The sequence below is a fragment of the Podarcis liolepis genome (assembly GCF_965112155.1).
Source record: "Podarcis liolepis genome assembly, chromosome: 11".
Taxonomy (NCBI): domain Eukaryota; kingdom Metazoa; phylum Chordata; class Lepidosauria; order Squamata; family Lacertidae; genus Podarcis; species Podarcis liolepis.
In genome coordinates, this window is record NC_139565.1 from 39,015,023 (window position 1) to 39,041,072 (window position 26,050).

The following is a 26,050-nucleotide window of genomic DNA, read 5'->3' on the forward strand; positions in this document are numbered from 1 at the left end:
CTGTCCCTGCTTTTCTCAAAACCACTAAACGTCGCACCACAAATTTCCACCATGAAAACATTTAATGAGGGAAGGCATTGAGAAGCTCAGTCGTATCTTCCTTTATCAGCAATGCACCTCCTGAGATGAAAAATGAACTGGCTTTATCCTTTATCTTCCTTTTTCTTGCTAACAACTTGCTATTTTCTAACACTTGATAGATAAAATATTATATATTTTATTCCATGCTGTTTGTACATCATTATAAAGGTTGAAGTAAACTAGATAAAGAAAGTAGAACAAGCTAACATAATAAACTTGATTTAAGAGCTGTTTATTATTAGTCCATGGCATTCTCATACCTTCCAATGGATCCTTATTCAATCCCAGTTGACTGATAATATATCTAGGAATGTCAGTTTTAATGCCCTGTCCCTCTTTTGCATGTCCTTCAGCAGCTTCAAGAAGATAGTAAAATTCCTCAGGATCAAATTCCTAAAAAGAAAAGAAAAATCACTGCAGAGATCTTCTGTGTTTACTTAATTTGTTTGCAAGTCATTAAGATGCCTTTCTTATGATAACAATTTTGATGCATAGCATCCCCACACGCTACAAACACCACCACTGCCACAACCATTGTGGAATGGCTTATCATTGCAATCAAAGGGAAAGAACAACAAAATCTAAACTTTAGAGAGTGTACAAATTCCCCTTATTTCAGTTTTATTCTAGCAGATTTCACATTATTTCCCTTTTGCAATTCAAATGTTTCCGTTCATATATATTTGTGTACCGTGCACAGCTAGTTCTATTGTTTGGGGCAATGACTAAATGTAGACTGACTGAAGGCAGCTTTATTGATTACAGCTTGCCAGAGTTTTGCAACGATCCAAACACTGAGCAACCTGTTTGTTGGCTGACGTTGCTGCCCCTGTCACCATCCTGAGAGTAAATCTTCAGGGAGTTTTCTGACTCCTAAGCCTACTATGGCCCCTTCTGAGGGTTCTGTGAGCAACCTGGGTATGTTGTGGCCAAAAGCAGCTCTCCAACCTGGGGCCATCGTGTGACTCCCGCAAGACTTCTTATGGTGATCCTCCTCAGTCCTGCCTCTCCTCAATGCTCACAACAAACATGGTGACAAGTTAAAGTTCTATTAGCACCTATGACTGATTACTGATATGGGGAAGGCAAAATCCTTTCAGTGCCAAAGCCAGCTGTAGACACACTCTCTCTCTCTCCCCCACAAACCCCCACCTAATCATTTTGTGATGGCACTGATGTATTGAAGGTGATTTATTGTTTCCCATTTTTATCAGTCTGTTTCACCAAAACCACCTCTCCCTCTCTCTTTCAAAACAGAAGACAGTCCTAAAATGGAAGTGCATACAAGACTCCTTAAAGGGATATCTGTGACAGCAGTCGACGCTGATGTGCACTGGGTAAGAGCCACCTAACAGCTGATGCAAAATTTCTTTGCTCCTTATACAACCCCATCATGCTCCCACTTACTTGCCTTTTTCTAAAACGTTGTAACCTTTCCTCATATGATTTAAGTCTCTTCCAGCTATACTGAACTGCTTTTTCGTTTTGTTTATTTGTATTTGTACTTCCATTATTTTTATTGCATTGCTTTGTTTGAATTACTTTGATAACAATTGTAAAATAACAACTACTAGTACTACCACTACTATTACTACTACTAGAGGCCATAATGGTTATGCAACACCTTTTTTTCTGCTGCCCCCACCCCACATAAATGGGTGCGGCAGGGAAATCTCTAGGCCCCATTTCTTCCCCAATTACATTGTGAGGAAAATACTCGTGCCTAATAAACTTGGAACAAATCTGATTTTATATAGTATTTGTTTGGGACATTTAGCAAACATCCATTAAAATAATCTGATTTAAATGGACCCATTCCAAACCAGTCCACTAGAGAATTCACCTATCGCTACTAATAAGCTTTCCTCACCATGACCCTCATCCCAAACACCTATAAATACATGAAGTGATAAGCCACTTGGAGCTTAGTAAAATATGAGGCTGGCTGCAATCTTTTTCCACGGTAAGCAACTGATTTCACGGAGACCTGCAGAGTGTCTCCCAAACAGGTATATATATAATCATTACTCTAAAATGTAAGAGCATGGACTTCTGGCATACAGGTAATAATACACAGAAACCTATGCTTGTGAAGAAATAAAACCTTAACTTTGAAAATGACAAAAGATAAACAAAGGGTGGAAAAACACTACACACCTACCAGCCAAAACACTATCTTTCAATAAACCAATAGAGTGGATAAAGCAGAACATATGCATTCAATCCACAGACCACATGGTTCAAACATTTGCATTCTATTTTCCTAGCTTTCACTCACTTGCTCCCAGAGATCAAGAAAGGCAAATAAAAAACAATTTCACCACTATTGAATGCTTACACAGTATCCCAATCTATGACTGCAATTCGTTGTTGGGGGGGTGGGGCATACTAAAAATGTACTAAAAGCAACAATATTGAATGAAAAGCGCTCATTCATTGGAGCCCTTCCACTGACCTTCAACAGCAACCCAACTGATTAAAATAAGCATAATCTTACCAAACATTCCAGTAAGCGAGCAGGACGTGCTATGACAATAAGAATCTTTCGAACGAGCTGCTTAATAAATGCCAGTTCTCCGCTTTCTGATCGTTCTTGGGCCTGATAAAGAAAAAGAGACTTGATGTTATATACGGACATAGAGAAAGAATTAATATGACAAACCAAACGTAATACAGTGAAATGAACTGTATATTCTTCCAACACAATCATTTCTACAGTCACATGGGTTACCATCTCAACATAGCCACCATGTTGACACAAGTAATAGCAATGCCTCTGTTGTTAAATGCATGACCTGTGACAGTGTGTGTGTGTGTCCATCCATCTCCTATGTAAGGGGAGCATCTTAGTGCAAGGGCGAGAGAAAGCTTAGTAAAATAGTCATGCTGTAGAAGGAAACCCATAGTTTGGTACACATATTTGGCAGATTAGTTTTAAGAGGGCTTGTAAGGAAATGGTTTTGTGAGGAGTTCTTCTTTAATTTTGTTTTGAATGTTATCATAAATTGCTCTGGATTTACTGAAAAAACAAGGATAACATTTATAGGTAAGTCATATAAATGACTTGCTAACTGTTTGGTAGCTCAGCTAACTCCAAACCATATTAATGCAGCCACCGGTGCACTCTACCACCCCAAACAATGAACTGTCATGTCAGGATTGACAGTACAAACTAGTTAGTTCTTACATTTGAATCTTGCCTTTGCTATGTGCATCTCAGGGTGAACATCTGTCCAACTGTATACATGTGGTAGAAATATGAACTCAGTTCATTAAGAATCACTGCTGGAATAGCATAGGTGCTGGATTAAAGATTTTTTTAATTAAAAAAACAAACCCCAACACTGTATGTTTATGTGCTCACAGATTATGTTTAGCAAAGCAATCTATGGATGGAATCTTGCTTCTGCACATGGACTGCCACTGCTGGATGAGAGCAAATTTCCTTAGATACGAGCTGTGCAATCATCTGCCTTAGGAGTAAACATTTTACCTCTATCTGTGGAAGCAGCAGCAAATAAAATGTACATGGGGGAAAATAGCAGGTGAGTAATCTAAGCAGAATTACTGGGATGGCAAATTCAGTAGATGATCAGAAAAGAAATTGAAAGTATAATGTGAAAGAATGGGAACAAAAAGAGCACTTTTTTGAAGAAAAAGCTTGGGAAAGAAATTGCAAGAGGTTTTGTACTGCATTCCAAATTTCTTTCAAACTTTTTTTTGTCTAGTAACAAAGAATAGACTTTCAGAGACCTAATGAATGCAAAGAAGCCATATGTTGCTTCTCCTGTCTGAAGGATATTGACGCTCCTTTGTTCATATCGCAAAAAAGCCACTTCTTTGTCTGAATAATAGAAGCTGCAGGATAAAGTTCAAATTACAGTCACAACTTATTCTCCAGTGTACTGGTAGATATCCACGAGTGTGAATCTGAATCAATCCAAGTTAGATGGTTGATTGCATTACTAGAGACTTACTTTTCAAAATATTTTTTTACTTGTGAGTTAAAATCCCATACATGTTAACTCTTAATTAAAACAATATGAAAAATTAAGTTCAGGATAGTTTTTTTTAAATACCTAGTAGTTTAAAGGCGGTATGTATAGCTTATTGCATTTTATTGTATGGCAAATTTGAGAGAAGAAACAAAACGAGAGAAATGATTTTCACTATTCCAGTCTAGCAAACATTAGAATGTTGAATGCATTACTATTTGTATCAGATGCTTAAACCTGCAATACTAGGTGAGCTTGTGAACAAAAAGATCCCAGGAAAGGAAAAGGAGGTTGCTCCAAGAAAACATTAAACTCAGATTGACCTTGACCTTAATACAAATATGTCAGCTAAATCAAGCTGCTCAGATGCCTTGTGACTTCCCTTAGCCATGCAAAGCAATAACAATGTGCCAAGCAGCAGGAGACACAGCCATCCACTGAATGTCACAGCTGGGAACTGACAACAATTGCATCATCAGAAACCCAAAGTGTGTTCCCACAATTTAGTTCCAGCAAACAGCAGGCATTCCTGCAAGGATTTATGTTGAAATGAACACTATAAAGGTAGCAAAAATGGGAGTTTTCATACTTGGGAATAAAGGAGACCTATATAAAAACCATAAAAGCTCAGTTTGAGCTCAAAGATACTGTTTAAAAGTGCACTTAGGAATCAATTTTCTTATCAATAATTTAATGTTACCAAACATCGTGCAAAGCCAAGCCTTTTTTTAAAATTCCAAAATGTTCTTAAAAACTCCAGCATTATTCAAAAACCTTATTATTTTTGCTAACATTTTAATAGCACTTGACCATGGACAATTCAGAAATATTATTTCACGTTGTACTTGGACAGAAGGCATACCCAGGTCTGTGATACACTTAAACTACATGTAATAATTTTGCCTGTACTCATCTTCATCAAAATGTTCAATGATTTGTTAATACAGTAAACAAATTCACAGATAAGGACCAATGGTCTCTTCCCTCAAGCATGTAAACTACATCAGGTGCGATATACCTAAGCTGATTCATCTAAAATGGAGGTCTGCCTTCTGAACTAGGAGAACATGCTATAAGACAGGGGTCAGCAACCTAAGGCCCATGGGCCACAAGCAGCCCATGGGGGTTGTTTAACCAGCCCATGGACCCCTGCCGCCCGCTCGGTTGGCTCCCGTGCACCACACTAAACAAGCGCGGAGCAGAGCGGGGACCGCCTTCTGTGACGCTAGCCGGCTTCCCATTGGCTGCAGCCAATGGGAAGCTGCGCACACCTCCTCCGCACCAGAAGGAGTGCCGGAAATAGTGTTTGCGAGTGCGTGCATGCAGCACACACACTCCAGCCCACTGCGGCATCTGCGGGACTGTGGACCAGCCCAAGCCACAAAAACTTTGCTGACCCCTTCTATAAAACATGTATCATGCATGCTGCCTTGGCCAAAGCATAAAAATCCACCTTATAAGTCTTAAAAAGATACGGGGACTAACCCATGTAGCCAACTGATTGACTTTCTGCAGAAGCACATTTAAGGAAAATGCTGCTGGAGCAGCTGCTGCTCTTGCTGAATGAGCAAAAATCTTGATGGGTGGAGGCAAATGAATGATGCAATTATACACTTGGAGCCACCTTGCCAACATGGTGGATGGAGGAGGCTTTCTTACCCAAGGAGCGAAATATACTAAGAGGAAATCTGGCTGGTGGAAGGGCTTGGTACATGTAATGCAGATTTTCAATGCCTTCTGCAAGTCTAATGAATTTCACATTCACATTCTTTTGTATAGCTTTTCCTTAACCACACAATTATTACTAGATTGGATAAAATTAGCCAAAATTATTAGACTGGACAAAATTAAACTTGGATATAATATTCCTTTTGTCTACGACAGAGGAGAGTATAAGACTATTTCATCTGAGGCACAGAGGGACTGCCTAAGTTACATTCTAGGATAAAATAAGCTAGCTTTCAGATACTTCATAAACCAATTATATAGAGTCATATGCTTTAAGGTCCCTTAGACAACCGCGAAGGTCACTGAACTGACCAGACCCACTTAAAGAGCTGTAGGTGTCTTATGTATTTATTTTTATAGGTCAGTTGCCATAACTATCTCCAGAGTTGCATTTTCTTCAACTAACGTATCTCAGCAATTTCTAAACCATATTTATGTGGTTCATACCTCTTGTAGGAGCTTATCCAATTTGTGCTGTAACTCGAAGAAGTATCGTGAGGTGATGAGGCCCTGATGAGATTTATCCAAGCAATCACGAGCCAGCTCAATGATCTGGTGGTGGGTGAAACTGAGAACTCCGTCTGCCAAGGGAAGGACGTTATCAGGAGAGTAGTTGGTGATAATCTCCTGAAGCCGCTCTTCCATCTGAGCAGTAGCCTATCAAAATAAGTTTTATGGGTTTAATCAAGAAGCTATTAAACATACTTCAGATTTAAATTAAAATCCTTGCAAGACAAAATAGAAGTTTACTGAACCTGTAAACTTACTTGATTGATTGATTGATTGATTGATTGATTGGATAGTTGCTTTATCTTGCCCAGGGCAACTCAAAAGCAACTTACAACCAACCAACCAGGCAACATCCCCCACATAGAATAAAGAAATGCATCAAAAAGAGACAATGCATGTACTTTTGTAACCAAAGGAAATCTTTAATAAATTTATTTAAATATATATCCTGCCCATTTCTAAAAAGGCCACAGATGGTGATCATATAGGCCATACATACTAGCCTGGCTTTCACGTTACATGAAAACATAGTTTAAAACCAACTATGGTTTAATGTGAACACGCAATGTGCTTGTGCACGTTACTCAAAAGTTCTTGTGGCACTCCTCTCCTGTTTGTGCTGCTACCACACAGAGGACGAAACCAGCCAGAGTCTGACTTGTCATGTAGTCCAAAGAAGGGCCTTGTGGTTTGTTTCCTCCAAACAAATCACCAGAAGTAATCACTTTAGCTTGTTTTAGCTACAGTGCAGAAGGAGTGGGGAAAGAGTATCCTGCAAACTTCTGACCAGCATACAACAGCACACTGCTCATTCACATCAAATCAGCTTCTTTTAAACTATGGTTTAATGTGGTGTGCAAACTGGGCTGTAGAAAGAGGTAAAATTTTATCCCTCTTTCAAACGACCTGGCATTTTTAAAAGAGATTTATACTCTCTTTAGAGGAAATCCTCCACAAAATGGACTGTAGTGCATTATAAAACCTTTTAAAGCACATAGTCAAGTCAGCGAAACAAACAACATTAAAACCACTAGCATAAAGCAGTAACAACCATACTCCAGTTAAATGCAGTTAACTCGCCAATGCACAAATCAAATGTTTTGAGAAAAGAAGGGTCTTCCTGAATGCTAGAGGAATTCCATTTCATAATTGTACAGCAATCAAAAAAACCCTGTTACTCTGATAATTCAATACTAAAAATATCTACACTAAAAATAAACATATATTTCTAAAGCACACACTTGCAAAAGTTGCTTCCACAAAGTTATACATGCTGCTTCCACCAGGATTCCATGTATTTGCAAGGAACTATCTGGGCTGTGTGTCCTGTCATTGCATCTTACACTGCCAAAGAACCTTCTAGAAAGTTATGTACCCTGTGTAACTGTTACCATAAAACCAAAGCTTTTTGGAAAGCGACAAGAACTATAATGCAACTTTGGCATGATTGTTTCTGAGACAGATCAGCTGCAGATCAGCTGACAAATATTTTAAAGAATATTGTTGCTTTATGATAGCATTTTTGGCTTAAATTAATCTGATATACCAAATATAACAGAACACCTTTTTTTAGAACACAGATTTCTTATCAAGTCAGCTTTAGAATGCAGTGAATATTCATCTTTACCTTTGGGAATCTTTCTTTGTATACATGGTTCATCATAATGATTTCATGGTCACAGCAGGCAGGAGAACGTCCAGGGCTGCAAGTAAAGCAAAGCCAATCATCCCTTGGATCTTGTACTGAATGAACTGAAAATGAGATCTATAATTTATGTACTCTCTTCTGTAGGCAGTCAGTATTATTATTACTACAGGACAAGTGGGACTGCAACAAAATGTGGCAGAGTGAAGAGGTCTTAGTCACTGTTCCAGTCTGTGTGCCATGCCTTCCTCTGCAATACTCAATTCTAGTCAACCCTCCAACCTGGTTTTCTGTCCTGTCCCCTGTACCTTGCCATGTCAGCCAGCTTGACCTCTGAACATGCTTTTTTGTAAACTGCTAAAAACAATGTTTTCAAGAGCTGGGGGTCAGTCCACTCCCAGTTTCCAGAGGTGTAGGCATGTTAGTTTGCTTATTGCATTTTGTCCCCTCTCAAGCCTCTACATGGCTAAGGGAAATTAAGGAGTGGGGGTGGTACAAGAGGAGCCAAGTGCATATGTACATTAGACTGACTTGTTTACGCTGACACTAACACTACAACTCACTGTTTTTTCATATGGAGATGCTGTTTCATTAAATCTAGAGAGTGACCACAGCCTCCAGGATACATGCATCACAGTTCGGGATAAAATTTATCCTTCTCAGATAACTGGGAATCAGAAGAATGTAACATTTCAATCTATGGAGCTAAGGCAGGAAATGTCTGCAAGTTGTAGTTTCTGGAGACACTAGTTTTATATTAAACTAATGCCTTAAATATTTTGATTTAGTTCTGAACAAATGAAAAGATCACCTATATTTCTTTCTCTTTGTTGACAAGCTTCACCTCTACTGAGAACAAGAGAACTTCAAACTCTTGAAAAGAGCAAACCTATCACCCTATAATTTGGTTTCTCAACAAGTAGTCTAATTCTCTACAGATTGTGAATGTAGCTTTTTTATTAATCACCATAATGTACTCAGAACTTTACGAGAGGAAGAAATTTAAACTAAATACTTTTTTGTGATGGTAGGAATTCTGAATAATTTATGTTGCCATGCAGCACATTTTTGATCATTTCAATAGATATCCTGAGAACATTTTGAAGATTATTAAGCTAGGAAGCAACTGAAATGAAAATTATAAACTTAAGGTCATGATTTCACATTTCCAAGGGCAAGGCTAGTGGAAGACCATTTGAAAACTAATGTGCATTTTTTTAAAAAAGCATAAGACACAATTAGCTCTATATTTTACTACAATTCAAACATTAGTACAAGCACACACACACAAAAAATACCATTTTATCCAGACTTTCCCTGACACACAATTTTGGACCCTGTTGTATATTTTGAATCTCCGTATTTATTGTATTGTCTTACTGTTTTTCATGTTTTACATTAAGAGATTTAGAAATGCTTTTAAACAAGGTAACAAAATATAAAACAATGTTATAGTAACGTGCATAAAATGTATAGTTCCTCATGAGTTTCCACATGAAGGTATCATTTCAATTTCCTGGCAGGTCAACCCACCTCAGGCTTCTGGATCGCGGCCGCATTTGAGTGGTCCTACATCTATTATCACTGGCAATGCTTTCAGTGGCACAGAAATGTTTAGACAAAAAATGTAGTTCGTCTGGAGTTGGTTGGTATGGTAACTGGTGCAACTTCTCTTGGGAGGAACAGGATGACTGCAATAAACATGTGGAAGATAAATTCGTACCATAACCCTAAAGTCATGTTAAACATTTGTATGGATTGTACACAGAATAACTTCCTTATTCCTAAACTTTCTGAACACAGAAAATAAAAATGCAACCTTAATAGATTATAGAAGCAATAACATCATGCAAACACTTTATATGCATCTGTACAGATACAGCCTTGCAATTTCAAGGACCCTTCCTGCGTATTCTCTCAGCCCTTGGATTTAAAACAGACAAAACTGCTAAGCATATGTATGAAAATAGTATAACATGATCATCCATTAACTACCGCTATCCTTTTTGATTTGCTGTGCTGTAATGCAACTTTAAAGATAATTTGGTGCAGAAGGTGACTTATCAAGATGATGCGTTGGAAAGTTACAGAAGCAATTTTCAGAAGCAATTTTGAGGAAGGCTTATAGCACAGTGGTAGAGCACCTCCTTTGCATATGAAAAGTCCCAGGTTCAACCCCTGGTGTTTCCCATGTAGAGCTGGGAATAACTCCTACTGGAAACCTCCGAATGCTGCTGTCAGTGAGGGTCAACGTTACTGAGCTTGATGGACTAGCTTGGTATAAGGAAGCTTTCTATATTCCTATGTTCCAGAATCACTCCACTTAATACACTTTCCTACATGGATATTTACTTGGGTGTAGTAAAGAGGCACATTTGCTTTGCAGAAGGAACACATGATGGGGAGCAACAGTTAGTTTCCTTCTAACAGGTTGCTGCTGCTTCTAAATCCTGAGGCAGCAACACTTCACCTTTCTGGAGGTGAAGAAAATTACAGAAATTTCCTATCCAGTCTCCAAGCATGTGTTCAGTCAATTATTCAGATTCACAAAGCAAACATCTGTATAAATCTTGAAGACCAAAATAGTTACTTGCTTGAATATTACTATGAATAGATTTTCTTTTGAAATACTATCCTCTTTGTTTAAAATCTAGGATGAAAAAGCAATGAGCAAAGGAGTTTTCTATTAATTTTACCTTACCTATGCTTACATACAATCCTTAAGTTAAGTGATTTGTTCTGACAGCTTCAGACTGATCAGTTAAGAACAGGCATAGGCAAACTCAGCCCTCCAGATGTTTTGGGACTACAATTCCCATCATCCCTAGCTAACAGGACCAGTGGTCAGGGATGATGGGAATTGTAGTCCCAAAATATCTGGAGGGCCAAGTTTGCCTATGCCTGGTTAAGAAGTGTGAGAAGAGTCATGCTGGATCACGTCACTGGCCCTTATAGTCCAGCATCCTGCTCATATAGTGGCCAACCACAAGGCTGTGGCAGATTTAGGAGAGTGTGACTGGTTTGGTCACACTAGGCCTGGAGCCTTGGGAATGCCACAACTATGATTTAGAATGGAATATGAGAGGTGGGGAACGCCAGTTCTGGGGGTTGTACAGGGCGCTGCTGAAATTTGAGACCCCAAGGTCCTCCACTCCCTGTGAAAAGCCTGCAAGGAGGACCTGAGCGCAACAGCACTCTGCCCACCTACAATTGCCAGCAACTGGTTTTCAGAGGCATATTGCCTCTGACAGAAGAGGTAAAGCATAACCATCACGACTTATAGCCACTGATAGCCTTCTCCTCCATGAATTTATCTAATCCTCTTTTAAAGCCATCTAAGTTGGTGCTCATAGATCCACAGTTTAAATGTGCACTGTGTGAATAAACACTTTCCTTTATCTGTCCTGAATCTCCCACTATTCAGCTTCACTAGATGTTCTTAAGTTCTGGTTTAATAAGAAGGAGGCAGAAACGTTTTTCTCTACCTATTTCCTCCATGTTATACATAATCTGATAAGCTTTTCTCATGTCACCTCCTATTTGCATTTTCTCTAAACTAAAAAGTTCCAAATGCTTCAACCTTTCCTCACAGGAGAATTGCTCCATCTCTTCAATCACTTTGGATGCCCTTTTCTGAATCTTTTCCCACTCTATAATATTCTTCTTGAGGTTTAGAGACCAGAACTGTATAAAGTATTTCAGTTGTGGTCACACTACAGATTTGTATAACAGCATTATGAGATTGTCATAATGCTTTTTCACAGCTGCCACACTCTGGAACTACATCTTTATTGAGCTGTCCACTACAACCTCAAGGTCTCATTCATGGTCAGTCACTACAAGTTCAGACTACATGAGCATATATATGTGTGTGTGAAATTAGAATGTTTTGCATCACTTTACACTTGTTTGCACTGAACTGCATTTGCCGTTTTACTGTCCATTCATTTCTGTTGGAGCATTTCACAATCTCTTTTTTGCTTTAACAAACCCGAACAATATCATCAGCATGCTTGGCTACCTCACTGCTCACCCCTAACTTCAATTCATTTATAAACAAGTTAAAATGCACCAGTTCCAATACCAATCCTTGGGGGACTCCCCTTTCTCCATTCAGAGAACTGCGCATTTATTCCTACTCTCTGTTTTCTGCTAATTACCCACAAGATGACCTCTCCTCTTAGTCAATGACTGCTAAGCTGACTCGGGAGACTTTGGTGAGGGACCTAATTGAAAGCTTTTTGAAAGCCCAAGTATGCTATGCCAACTGGATCACCCCTGTGAGCTTGTTCACAATCTCAAAGAACTCTAATAGGCTCATGAAACTGGTCTTGCCCTTGCAGAAGCCATGCCAGCTCTGCTTCAGCAAGGCTTGTTCTTCTATATGCTTGGTTAGCTTATCTTTAAAAATACTTTCTGCTGGTTTTCCCAGGCCAGACGTTAAGCAAATTGGCCTGTAATTTCCAGGATCTCCCTGGATGTCTTTTTCAAAATTGGTGTTATATTGGCTGCTTTCCAGTCCTCTGGTATGAAGGCTAATCTGAGTGACAAGTTACATATTTCTGTTGGAAGATCAGCCATTTCACATTTGAGTTCTTTGAGAACTCTCTGGCGAATGCCATCTGGACCCAGTTGGCAATTTGTCAGTTTTTATTTTATCTATGTTTATTATTCAGAGACATCTTCCCAATGACAGATAGTTCAAAGGCTTTTTCTTAATTTTCTCAACATAACAGTTTACATGAAACTATTTTCCAGAAGGTTTAAAACAATAACAGAATATGACAATTTATGCTGTGATCTCTTAACAACCTACCAGTAGATTAACTGTGGTTCGTATTTTCTTATAGTTATCTAAACATCACCTAATCTTAAAAATTAGTATGAAGAGCCAGGTTGTACCTATCAAGATATGAATATGTAATTATTCAGGCACCCAAACCCATCTTGCAGTGATAATAATAGGCTTCAATAGAACATGGATTTACTCCAAGGAAAATGGGCCCCAAACTGTGTAACGGGGAAAATAACTATTTGTATTATAGCTAAGCGATGCATGGAATCCTGCTAAATAAAAATTTCAAAGTGAAAATGAGTTATGGGAGGATACAAAGTACCTTCTGGCATATATAAAATATACTATCATGTTGTACTGTATATTATATGAAGGAAGGGAAATCAACAGTGGTTATAACACACAGTGTGTCTGTTGAAAGAGGGACAATAACAGAAAAAGTGTATTCGTTAGAAATACAGCTCTACTTGAATAGCATTTTTGGGCAGAGGATCAGTGCAAGTTCTCAATTATGTCAGTGAGGCTGCCTTAACAATTACTTGTTAGCTAGCATGCCTGTAACTGTTTTCAAGCACTGCACTTAATTTTTTTCATTCAAGTTCAGCAGACAGCATCTATTGTATGAATTATGAGAAAGGAGGGGGGAACTAATTGCCAGGAAAAGTTAAAATAGTAAATATTTTGACAAGAATAGTGGGCAACCCAATCAAAATCCTTTAAAATGTTAATAGATGGTATTGCTGGGATAGAGCCTCCCCCTATCTACCTATAACCCTACCCCTACTGTAGATACTAGTAGAAATCTGCATTATTGTTTGAAATCTTACAAGGACTGAATCTGAGAATATATTACAAGCAGAAGCTATCTATCTATCTATCTATCTATATCTATCTATCTATCTATCTATCTATCTATCTATCTATCTATCTATCTATCTATTGTTACTTACTGAAACAGTTGAGCTTGGAGTATTTGTACCATAGCCAGAAGAGGGGAGAGATGCCAGTGACCAACGTCGTCCATCAGTCCTGTTGGGAATTTGAGTTAAGCCACATAAGACAACTGTTAACCCTACAGTATTATACAAAAACTGTTGAAATAGAATCCATGAAATGTTGTGGTGTACCATGAGGAAATATAGACAAACTCATAAGCAAGCGTTTTTACAAGGCACTTTTTTAAAAAGCACATGAAATAATCCAGCTGTGAATGGGATGTTTTAGGATATCGGTTAGAGACAATGCAAAACAGGAACAGGATGGAGGAGAGACCGATGCACAACCATGATAGGCTAGAAAATTGAATGTACATGGAAATGTATATAAAATGAACCAAGAATTACAGCAACGTGACTTGCAAAACTAAACATTTTCATAAAATTATAAATTTTGGTAGAACAAAACATTTACCATGTAGGACAATTTCAAATTCTGCTACATGTAGTCCACATTCAGACATAGGACTGCCAACTTAAATTTTCAGCTGGATGAGGCCTAAATACTCTGCTGATGTAACGTGTGCAGTTAGTGCCTGTGTTTATAATTCCTCTGCTACAGCACTACCATCCAATGTCTAACAGGAGGCTACAACTGTTTCACAGACAAAAGTAGAAAATAACATACACATGATATGCACTGTCTGCATCCAACACAACTGATAGCTCTGTGATTGCTAATCAGTGCCTGGGGGGGGAGCAGGTAAGCTTGCCAGCACAATGGTGAAGAGAGCTCCTTCAATGCTATCTTCCTGGGCTCCGGTGGCCTTTTACATTTTTGTGACCCGTATATGCAACAAGGTTACACAGTGCTGCTTAACTAATAGTTAATCCTCTTTCCCCACCCCACTTTAGCAACACTGTTCTGAGAAAAAGGAAAAACCCTGGCTTGGCTGGTTTGTTTCTAGGCAGTTGGCAATCCTAGTCAGAAATTTACAATCAAATTAACAAACCACAAAAACAGAGTAGTAAGTTTTCGTGACAGTTACCTCTCGTTTCGATGCCCATGACTGCATTATAATTGTGCAAAGTATATTTAAAAAACAAATGAAGAAGTAGAACAACAACTTTCTAAATATAAGAGCATGACAATCAGCATAGACAGCTTCAAAATATATGGGGACGTACCCTGCATGGCATTTTGCAAAAGATCTTCCAATTTTACAACAGATGTAAAAAACCCACAACTCTGGGGTGGGGGATCTGTGGTACTCCAGATTTTGTCAGGTTACAACTCACATAACCCCTGATCAATAACTATGGCAGCTGGGGCTGAAGGGAGTTGGGAGTCCAAGATAAGGAGGACCTCGGGTTCCCCATCCCTGACATAACTGAATGGTGCAACTTCGTTGTTTATTCAAGGCCCATTCTCTATCTTTTACTCAACTTTGGTCAGTGCAATGATCTGCTTCTATTTACACAAACACCCTGTTGATGATTTTTTTCATAATGCTACAACAAAGTGGTGTCAGACCAAGGTGACTTCTAAAGTGGAAGTCCCATGAAGTCCTATTTCCCATGAAGAAATAGGGAGATGCCAGTCGTGCTACGTTTCCAGAGAAGGCCAGAAGAGCAACCAGTGGCATCCATTCAGTAATAGGATGTATGAACTTTTGCTTATTAGAAATTTGTTGTGTTTTAAAGAAAACTGCTATGCTGAATAGATCAGTAGTTCCCAATTTCCCTCCCTGTGGACCACTTGGTTGCTGAGGGTCTTGGTGGACCACTTAATTATTTTTCTAGTTGTTGGAGCAATTGTAACGTGCTGTGCTAGATGTTGTAATGTTTTTAATTGTATCTTTACAAGCATGCCAAAGACCATCTAAATGAAATTAATGGACAACTGATGGTCTTGTGGACTAGACAGTCACCCCTTTCATGTTACCATACTATGTTTTTTGCTCTGCCAACTTTCTCACTTGCATGGTATGAGAACTAAGTCTCATATTGTGATGTATCCTCACATGTATTTCAGGATCCTTACTATATGCACAGCAGTCAGCTAGAATGATGACAATTTTATTCATATTGCAGAGGGATAAATAGAAGGGAGTGCTGGTATAATGGCACTTTGCCACTTCTAGCATGCTCATTAAGCTATGAAAACAAAGCAATGAAAAAAATGCATTGTGTAAGACTTGCTCTAATCTAGAAGGCGGGGGAACGAGAACCTCTTTCTAAAGAACAAATTATTTCCTCACTGAAAAATAGATTGTTGCCGAAAGTAGTAATTCAGAGAGAAACATTTCTATGAGCACAAATATATAATGTTAAATATTTAAAACACAGATCCTAAACACGTAATGACAGTAGTTAGGTAGACTTTTTTTCAGATTTTTGAGATGTACAGTTCTTTTAAATGAGCAAAGTTAGGATGAACCAATTACTTTTCATTCCCAAAACTCTTAGGTTGGGCTTTCAATAAAACACATGTGCATAAGATCCTCTGTTTTATTCTATGAGCAAGGCAAAACTTAGTCTTTACAATGGGAAATTCCTATATACAAATAGAAGAAGGGGTAACCTGCATTCCTGGCTTTGAATTTTGCTCATGGTAATAGTTACAACTCAGAGAATCAATGCAATTTATTATGCTACAATTCTATTTTTTTCCTATTGGTATTTCCTCTGGTGTACAAAACTGGCACACAATGTAAATTAGTTTTCAATCAGCTATTCTGAAATACATAGTAGTGGTTTATGTTTCTGAACAAATATGAAAAGAAGATGGGAAATAAATTGGGAAGGAATAGTATGTCCTTAAAGAAAATGTTGAAAGAATAGAAACTGCAAGATAAATCAATCAGAATTTTCAAATAAATCTGTATATAATCAAGATGTAACATTTTATGCATCTGTCCCTCCCAACATTAATACTTTCTATAAGGCCGTGACAAATGGAATTGTATTCAGGTTTGTGGCTTTCTTCTCACTCCAATCACCGAAAAAAGAGAAAGGATCACAGGCAAAAACTGCAGGAGACTGCAGTTATTTGGAGAAGAGGTATTTCTTACCCAGGCTACTGAATCCACTAGAGAAAGTGGGGTCATTGTCCAGCATTTGACAACTATCATGTCCAAACATTCCAGTTTTAATGTTATTTTCACATCTATTTATGGTTGCCGAGACAGGTGGGGAAGGTGTAGCATTTGAACTTCATGCTACATATCAGCTACACTGGTTATCTGTGCATGCTTCAGATAACAATTTTTAAGAAACCACTGGTTTCCTTTATATAGAATTGGTTCGTTTTCTGATACAGCTGAGTACCCATTAACCAACCCGCAATGTATTCACAAGAAAATGTAATCCTATGCTTCGGATTAGTCAAATACTTCAGGTGACCAACAGATCACTTATACTGATGCAATAGTACTATACAATCACAAATGTATCTTCCAAGAACTATACAAAAATTAATCCTCACAAAGGTGTTCCTGGGTAGACAAAACCTAGCACTCTCTTCAGGGTATTCATTGGTTCTTTTACATTCTAACCTCTGAGGTACTATGCCAGATGAGGCAGGATCCACTCTTTTTCTAACACAACTTTCCCTCTGTCTTATTTTCTGGATTTTGTTCTGCTAGGGGCATCTTCATCAGTAGAGTCACCCTAATCAACAATGGCAGCTCTTCTCTGGGTGACTCACTACACAGCATTGTGGCTTAATTAATAGTTCTGCAGAATGACAATGTAGTGACAATCTCTTTTGACAGATTCCCATACTGTACTCCACCCCAGTTGGCTCCTTTCAGTGTAGTAGGAAACTGGTTTTGGAAATCACTGAGGTAGATAAACTCCTTCAGTATTTCCCATAACAGCACACGTATCATTACAGTTGTGGAAGAGCTAGTTTGAAGCCAAAGGATTCTCTCTCAAGATGCCGCATTAAATAGCAGATACCAATTTATGAGTGGAAGGTTTTAGAATGTACTGATACCTATCATGAGAAGCGATGGGCACTCCTTCCTTGGAGGTTTTTAAGCAGAGGTTGTATGGCCATCTGATCGAGGTGAGATTCCTGCATTGCAGAAGGTTGAACTAGATGACCCTCAAGGTCCTTTCCAACTCTACAATTCTGGGTTTCTATAATTCACTAGTACAGTTTTGCAAAGGCTGGATTACAGGCCGTTGTAAATTCTATACGTATTTTCTAGTCTTTTTAAAATTAATTAAATTAAGTTAAATTAAATTACTACGAAGGAAGGGAAAGAGGTGATAATCCTGGTTCTTATATAAATGAACTTTAGATATTGCAAGAAATTAGCAGTAGCAAGAAGCAGGTTGCGAAGACTATTATAAATTGAATTGCATTTTAAGGCAACATATATTGGTATTTCTTACCTCCACCAGCATATTATAAATGCATAAATGCAAAGTGAAGCATGATTCCCAACTATGAATTATGACACATCAAATACACACAAACCCATCCTACCTTCGTGCAAAAGAAAAGTGGGCTGAGGCACTAGGAGAAAAATTTCTAGGGCTATCTTGAGGACTGCTCCCTGGTGAGAAACAGAAGAAAGTAAGAAAATTATTTAAAGTGTCATACAATCATAGACTCAGTGAAAATCCTCAGAAACCTATTTTGCTCTGATTATCATTTGTTTGTATAGCACTTAATGTGTATCGTGCTTAATGACAAAGTTGGTCAAATAGTGTAACCTTCAAGTTCTATTCCAGCCATATACATTGGCTCACCTTGTGCTGCCCTGACTGCTTTTGTTATGGAGTGGCATATAAAGTAAATAAATAAAATATAATTATCTAAAATGTAAATAAAATGGAAGCTAGACTCTTAACTTCCATCCTGCTTTCCATCTGTGGTTCTCTCAATATATTTTTTATGTGTTTATTATTTTATTCATTGAATTTGTATACCACCCTTCATCTAAATATTTAAATATAACATAAAAATGTAATATATAACATAAAAATACAAAACGAGAACACAAAAGACGTAACAAAAAAACAAAAACAATTATTACATCATCTCAACCAAAATTAGTTCACCACAGCTACAGAAATATTTCTGTTTGGGGGGGGCGGAATATTAAGACTGAAACTCTGCTTTTTAAAAAAAGTATATAAAATATGTATATATCTGTTCTCAATATATCAGCATTTAAGGACATTTGCAATAAACACTGATATCCACAGTTTAAAAATGTTATTTCTCAACATTTTTCTTGCCGCCCCCCCCCCCTTTTAAAAACCATTCTATATGCCAACAAGCAAACCATGAAAATTAGATAGAAAGTTATTCCCAGGACTGGCAAGACCAAGGCATGGGGAGGTGATCTTAAATGATATGAAGATGTGACTGCTCATTGTGAAGAGAACATTTCCTTTGGGGCCTTGTTACTTTCTCACATTAGACCACTCAACCTGCTGCTGAACACTGAGAAAGCTTGGCAGGCAGCTGTTGAGGGAAAGTTCACCACTATTCCAGCCTGCCTCTCAGCATGCATAATTAGAGCATGTGGTCTGTCTACAGGGGAAACGTAAAGGCGACACAAGCAAGAATGTTCTTTTTATGAGCAGTGGTGTCTGTCAAGAAATACATAACCCTCTTTCTAGAGAAACACACAACCCACTAAGTTTTTGATAATCACACAGTCCAATATATAGAAACAAGATTACACTGTTCAAGGGAATAAAGTTGAGTTATTGCACGCAAGGTTCGTCTTTTTCTATTTGACAACATTGTTTAGTTTTAAAGGTAGCAAATAATTATCCAGTGTGTGTACTAAAGAGTAATGCACTGCAGATGCTTAAACAGTAATTAACCAGTGGTCATAATAAACACTAGAGTTCTACTAGAAAATGTTAATTATTCAACTACTGTATAATTATTGTATTATAGTCATTCCTCAAGATTAATTTTGGTCATCAAAGCAACTCTCAGAGGTGTTCCGGGCTCCATTAACCAATTTGGTGTCGACACTCTATGGTCCACCCTGAAGGGCTCTAATGGCTGATTACGCAATGAAGTGATGGAAGCAGCAAAGTTGGCCCTGCTCACTGCCCACATGGTTATGTGCTCCAACACACATTTGGTTTTCTTCATAGCAGGGCATTCACCACCTGTGTTCTACATTGTTTAGCCTGTTTCATAGCACATCTCTCCCCAGTATACCAGGGGCAGAGAATGTGTTCCATATTCTCAGAGAGGACACTCAGGAGTGATTGTACTTATGGCCCTTTGCATCATGCCATTTCACAGCAAGATGAGGGCCTCAGAAGGATCACCAGCTTTATCCACCAGAAAAACCCCCAGAATGGTCAGGAATCCATCAGAATCCATAAGTTTTGGGGGTTTGACCATCCTAACTGGGGGTCCACCTCTGAAGGGAAAAGTTGGTAACATCAGCCCACACTTCATTAGAAAATCTTGTCTTGAACTCTTGGGGCAAATAGATCTTAAGCAGAAATCTTATGAGGAAGATGCTTGGAAGAACACACATCCCTACAGCTGAAGATTTGCTTTTGCTGAATATATTGATTTTCTTTTAAAACTTTATTGCCTTTGCCAGTCACTAAACTCAATATTTAGATGCAAAAGAGTTCACAGCATGTTGCACAGCTGACTCGTTTAAGTATTCAAATAACTCAAACAGAGGGCAAGAAAACCCAGAGACAATAGGAATAGGAATCATACTGCTGCCACAATTTAAGGCGTGGCATTTCAGAAAAGCAACTGGAGTCTCATCTGTGACCTTCATCGCTCACAGCATTTCTCTCAGTACTCATCCACCTATCTGCAAGTCAATACCTGAGAGGCTTTCAAATGACAACCAGTGCCAGTTAATTCTCTGCCCATATGTGCACTGCTTCCTTATTACTCAAATCCTGCTGTTCTCAGGGATTTTGCTGGCTGTTTCAGCTTTCACACATTTCATTTGCTGTCGAGACTACTACTGACGTTTCTGGCCAGATAAAGTAAACCTGATTGGTAGGGTCAGGCATTATATAATTAACACTACAATCTCCAGGGAGAGGCAAACATTGAGAGCGAGTAATCAGTATTTCAAAATACTGTATTTAATGGCAATATATTAGGAGCTGTGTTGCATACATATTGCATTATGTGAATATATTCAGAATGAAGAGCTTCAGAAATCCTGAAGAACTCTGAGAGAGCAACTATTGCACTGACTATAAATTATTGCTGTGCTTTAGTGCCTGGAACAAATGTTTTGATACACAGACGGTACTAAGGGAGATTAATAATAACTGATCTTTAAGATTATACACAGGATCAGTTAGAAACCTTGTTGTTACCACTTGACAACTCTCTTTAATGCCTATCCGCATTTATCACTATAGCCATAAAATATACTAGTAACTACTCAAATTTATTAGTTTGTAGTAATCTGGCAATTTTTATAATTCAGGCAACTATCCAGGAAGTTATCGTCTCTGTTTTGACACCCTAGAATGTAACTATGCTGCAGATGGCAGAAAAATAATTTTCCAAGAAACTGCCAGATGATTTATGTGGGAAAAGGTTTCAGAATATGTTGCTGAGGACCTACAAGAGCTTGATTAAATGTAGAAGATCCCAGAAGATAACAGAACTCACTACAGGAAAGTTTCCTATCTCTTATATCTGATTATCTATCAGAACATGTAATTTCTGAAAGGAAAATGTTAATTTTTCACTAAGTGGCCTTGTGGCACTAGCAGCAGGCTTGCTTTGAAGAAAGCTTTCAATTCAATGTCTCCAAACAAGCCCCTGGGAAAGAGTGTTTGGGAAAATTTGAACCTACAGAAATGTTGGTGGCTGTCAGTACAGTACTACAATTTATTTGTATTACATATTTCAGTTGGTCTTTATTATGTCTCCTAATGAAAAAAAAGCATAAAATCAGGACTGGAAAATGACAGTTCCCAAACTGTAAATATATTTCTGGTATATAATTTTGTTGTATAGGCATTTTGATTTGAGAAACTTTAGTAAGATTTGCAGTGAAATCAATGTGTAACGTATCAAGTATTCATGTTTCAGAGAAGTTCTGTCATAGTACAATTGCTTTAAAATTACAACCATAATGTTATTTTCTTGTCTCTCCTGCTGTCCTCATGTTTTATGTTAATGCTTAAAGACTCCATTCTTTGCTTAAATGTATTTCTATATGACACTGCTGTCTCTTGTTTCTTTCATTTGAATTGTGTGAACTGAGCATTTTATGTGCATGAAGCTTTCAACCCAGAGCTGGAAAAACAGTTCCGTTTTAGGAACCAGTATCAATTATTTAGGCACTAACTGTGAATGGAAATGAATATATATTTGTGATCAGATACAGTGGTGCCCCGCAAGACGAAATTAATTCGTTCCGCAATTTTTGTTGTCTAGCGAATTTTTCGTCTTGCGAATCACGAAATCCCATAGGAATGCATTGAAAATCAATTAATGCGTTCCTATGGTCAAAAAAAGTCCAAACAAAGCCAAATTTGGTACAACAACAGTTTATTAACTGCTCTTTAAAGTCACACATACTGTAAAGAGCAGTTCAAAAATTTAAGGGAAAATAAATTAACTTTATAAACAAAACATGTCTTTGTTTTTAGTCAAAGAAAAAAAAGTCGCGAGACGTTTTCGTCTTGCGAAGCAAGCCCATAGGGGAAATTCGTCTTGCGAGGCAAATCGAAAACGGAAAAACCTTTCGTCTAGCGAGTTTTTTGTCTTGCGAGGCATTCGTCTTGCGAGGTACCACTGTATTATGTGTGCGATCAGCTATGTAGAATCTTTTTTCTATACAAATGCAAATTGAAAATCACTTAAAACCAAAAGGTTTTTTGTGAAAATGTCAGCTCCACAACCTGATGATACCTTTATTTCCACCCCCACATGCTGGTGTTTTTTCCTGTGAAACACTGTTAAGACTGAGGACCTAGAGAAAGATTAGTTTACTCATCAACCTGTCTATGTACAGCAATAATCTGGAAATAATTTTCAGTGTCTCTGCTATTTGAAATGAGGTAGGCAAGGACCAGAGGGATGGCCTTCTCTGTTGCAGCACCTTTTTTATGAAATTTGTCTGGTCTGAGCAACAGGCAAATAGCTTTTTATTTCCTCTGGACTTTGTTACCTAAGGAATTTTCTGGTGTTGCTGCTGCTAAAACTTACCATTAATGTGTTTAAACCAGCATTAAAAACTAAAATTTCAAACTTTCATTCTAGTCTGGTTCCAAAGTGATTGTTGGAAGCGCTAGGGTACCCCAACCCAGTCACGCTATGTAATTACAGACTACAATATTTCTCTCTTAAGTCTATGGAAACAGTGGAATTTACCTGCATGAGCTGAAAGTGGCGAATGGGGCCGGGGCATAGCTGGGGACTGCCCATTGCATATCAAACTTTTTCTGTTACTTGTCCGGCAACTGTAGGAAGAGAAGAGAATACTTAAAGCACAAATGTTTCAAATATGTAGCATCCCAACCCTCTATTTAACTCAGAATTACTATCTTGTGATAGGCATTCTGAATTCAGGGGAGGGGAGAAACCCTAGAATTAGACCACACACTGAATGTTAAATGAGTTATATCCCATATATCAGCAGGAGAAAATGCATTAAGGTTAATTATAACCACAATTTTTATGCAGATATTATCCCCAAAGAAATCCACCTGCCACTATGACATTACACTATTAACACTGACATTTTATCTGATACAGAACAACAGTCTTATTTATAATACATAAAAATGTCAGAAAAAAAGATGACCATTTAGAACCACCATTTGATACATGGATTTCCTAATTCCATCCAGGGCAATAATCTATCTATCTTATGATATACTAATTAAAAATCTAATTATTGAAGCAAATTTCACATCTGCGTCTTTTTGTAAATAGACCAGGCACATCCTACAAAGATAAATGTGTTCTTTCACTCATACATTTTTCATCTCAAGCACTGCAAATCACTATTTTTCTCCATTACAGATAATTATGACATGAATGGCAAATGCATACATCTACTAAAAAGCAGGACCTCTGCAGCTTTAAGTGAATTCATACTCTTGTAATTATAATCAAATACACCTAAGAATATCATCTTCCACCTTGAAACACACATGTAAATTATTTCCCCTAAGATAATGAAATTGTGAATGAGCAAAAATGTGTGCATCAAATATGTTAACATTTGGAATACAAATTATTCCATTACATCTTCAGAATAAACATAGGAAACTGCCTTATACCAGGTCATACTATTTGTCAATCTAGCCTAGTACTCTGACTGACAGTGACTCTCTGGGGTATCAGGCACAGTTCTTTCCCATCATCTGCTACCTGATTCTTTTTAACTGAAGATATTGGGAACTATACCTGGGACATTCTGAAGTGAAAGTATATGCTCTGCCAGTGAGCTATGGTCTGCTTAAACTAAGGAAGGGTGAATGCATACATTGAATTCACACTGTAAGTCTTCAAACACATACATGCACGCACACAAGCAACAAAAATACAAATAGCTCACACTTCTATAGGCAAGGAAATAAAACACTGATCAAGTTCCTGCAGAAGGGTGGTATCCAGCTAAGTCATACTCAGAGTAAACCCGTTGAAGTAAACAGACTTACAATAAATTCATCCTAAATCAATTAATTTCAGTGGACCTACAAAGAGCATAACTTAGTTGGATACCACTCAATCTGTTTTTGCGGTGGCACAGTTGTGGAGTTACAACCCCATGTAAGCGAAATCCATCCCTGAAGGCCAATAATATGATTTCAATCAGAGAAGCCATCTCCCAAATAACACAAATAAAAACCAAACCTCAGTAGGATTTTATCTGCTCCGAAAACAAGTGGTAGATAGGGCTCTGAGTGTTCTACTGCAGTGGTGTCAGAACTTCAAATGCCTTTCACAAGTTTCTAGCTCCTTAAAGAAACCAAAGTATTTGAGTACTCTTGTTAAGGAACCATAGCCTACTCAGTACTCCTAGGCAAACATATTCCTTCACATATATTTCCTGTAAACTACTTTCACCACTCGGGGATCCAATTTTAAATGTTCAAACCACAGTTTTTTTTGTTTTTGTTTTCCAGTTCTGCTAAATGAGGACCATTTATCACATTATCGTTTTGCTTTAAAACACTGCTATATTCAGAACAGCTTATATTTAAATGTCAGATGTCTATTAAAAAGAAAAGTATGGCATGTCTGTTTCTACATGTAAAAAGACATGCTCCCCAATTTATTTAATTGCCTATTAACTGTTAAAATCAACTTAGCGCTGGTGAGAAAGGTCACATTTGAAACTGAATATTGTTACTAAGAAACCACTAGCAATTCTTATGCCTTCCCCGTTTCACACTGTTTCAAACATGGGCTACAATCACTTTGATCATCATTTAGTGGCTATAGGGAAGGCTCAACTAGCTGGGGGTTTTTGCACACTGGATAAGAGGTCATCACAACTCAAACCACCAACAGCTGGGCAGCAGCCTTCTGTCAAACCCCTCATATTACGTGAATATACCAAGGGAGCAGATCAAACACATAAGGACCCATAAATCAATATTTACATACAATCACGTTGCAATGTGGTGCTACTAAGTGCAGCTTTCAAGATAAGGCAATCAGCAGCACAGATAATGGCCCTGTTAGGTATGCTACCATTAATGTTTCTTCTTCAGAGAGAGTCGTTTACTATGAATACATGGGTAAATTACTGGCAATAAAGGTTAATTGCTAAAAAGAGCTGGGTGAAAGGAATGTGCTGGCAGCAATTGCTTTTTACCACGCTTTTCACTTGAAATCTGACATCTGTTTTAATCATTTATAATAATTTCATTTTAACATCCTTAATTATTAATATTTACACTTGTAATGAAGATGGATATATGGGCTGTAAACTATTATGGCAGAACCTTTAACAGCATACACTGACTATTGTAATGTATCCCTTAATTTTGTTGTCATTGTAATGTGCTTGCTGGTTGAGCAGAAGATAAAGCTTTAAAAGAGTATGGGTCTTTGTATTTGGAAAGCACAACAAATGAAGTGCTTTCTAAACCAATTTTAAATTCCAAATGTCATGTAGGAACACAATATAAAGTGATACAGGCAAGGATGAATGAGTAGAGGATGGAGGCTTCATGCTTTTTTACTATTAAAAATGTACAGCTAAACGTCATCTCACAGAGGTAGGCTACCTCTGGCAAGATATGGTATGTGTCCATTTTGTTTACACTAGATAAGTTTACATTATATTCAACATGATGTGAAAGTTGACTTCAGATTTATTTGCTTTGCTAAGCACAGATTCCAGAGTGCCAACTC

At 37.9% G+C, this 26,050-nt stretch overlaps 1 protein-coding gene across 23 annotated transcripts in view; it reads right to left on the bottom strand.

Moving 5' to 3' along the window:
* MAST4 (microtubule associated serine/threonine kinase family member 4) overlaps positions 1-26,050 on the bottom strand; it is a gene marked incomplete at its 5' end in the record, with an annotated part of 205,950 nt that overhangs the window by 46,989 nt on the left and 132,911 nt on the right. For 15 of the 23 annotated variants that reach the window (XM_083465133.1, XM_083465127.1, XM_083465134.1 and 12 more), the window contains 8 exons: positions 342-474; positions 2,579-2,680; positions 6,252-6,461; positions 7,942-8,017; positions 9,493-9,650; positions 13,705-13,783; positions 18,188-18,257; positions 23,051-23,139. In XM_083465133.1, the coding sequence (XP_083321259.1) occupies positions 342-474; positions 2,579-2,680; positions 6,252-6,461; positions 7,942-8,017; positions 9,493-9,650; positions 13,705-13,783; positions 18,188-18,257; positions 23,051-23,139 (917 nt within the window). Of the gene's footprint in view, positions 1-341; positions 475-2,578; positions 2,681-6,251; positions 6,462-7,941; positions 8,018-9,492; positions 9,651-13,704; positions 13,784-14,738; positions 14,760-18,187; positions 18,258-23,050; positions 23,140-26,050 lie in introns of all 23 variants that reach the window. The other 8 variants (XM_083465130.1, XM_083465114.1, XM_083465132.1 and 5 more) reach the window with 1 other exon arrangement.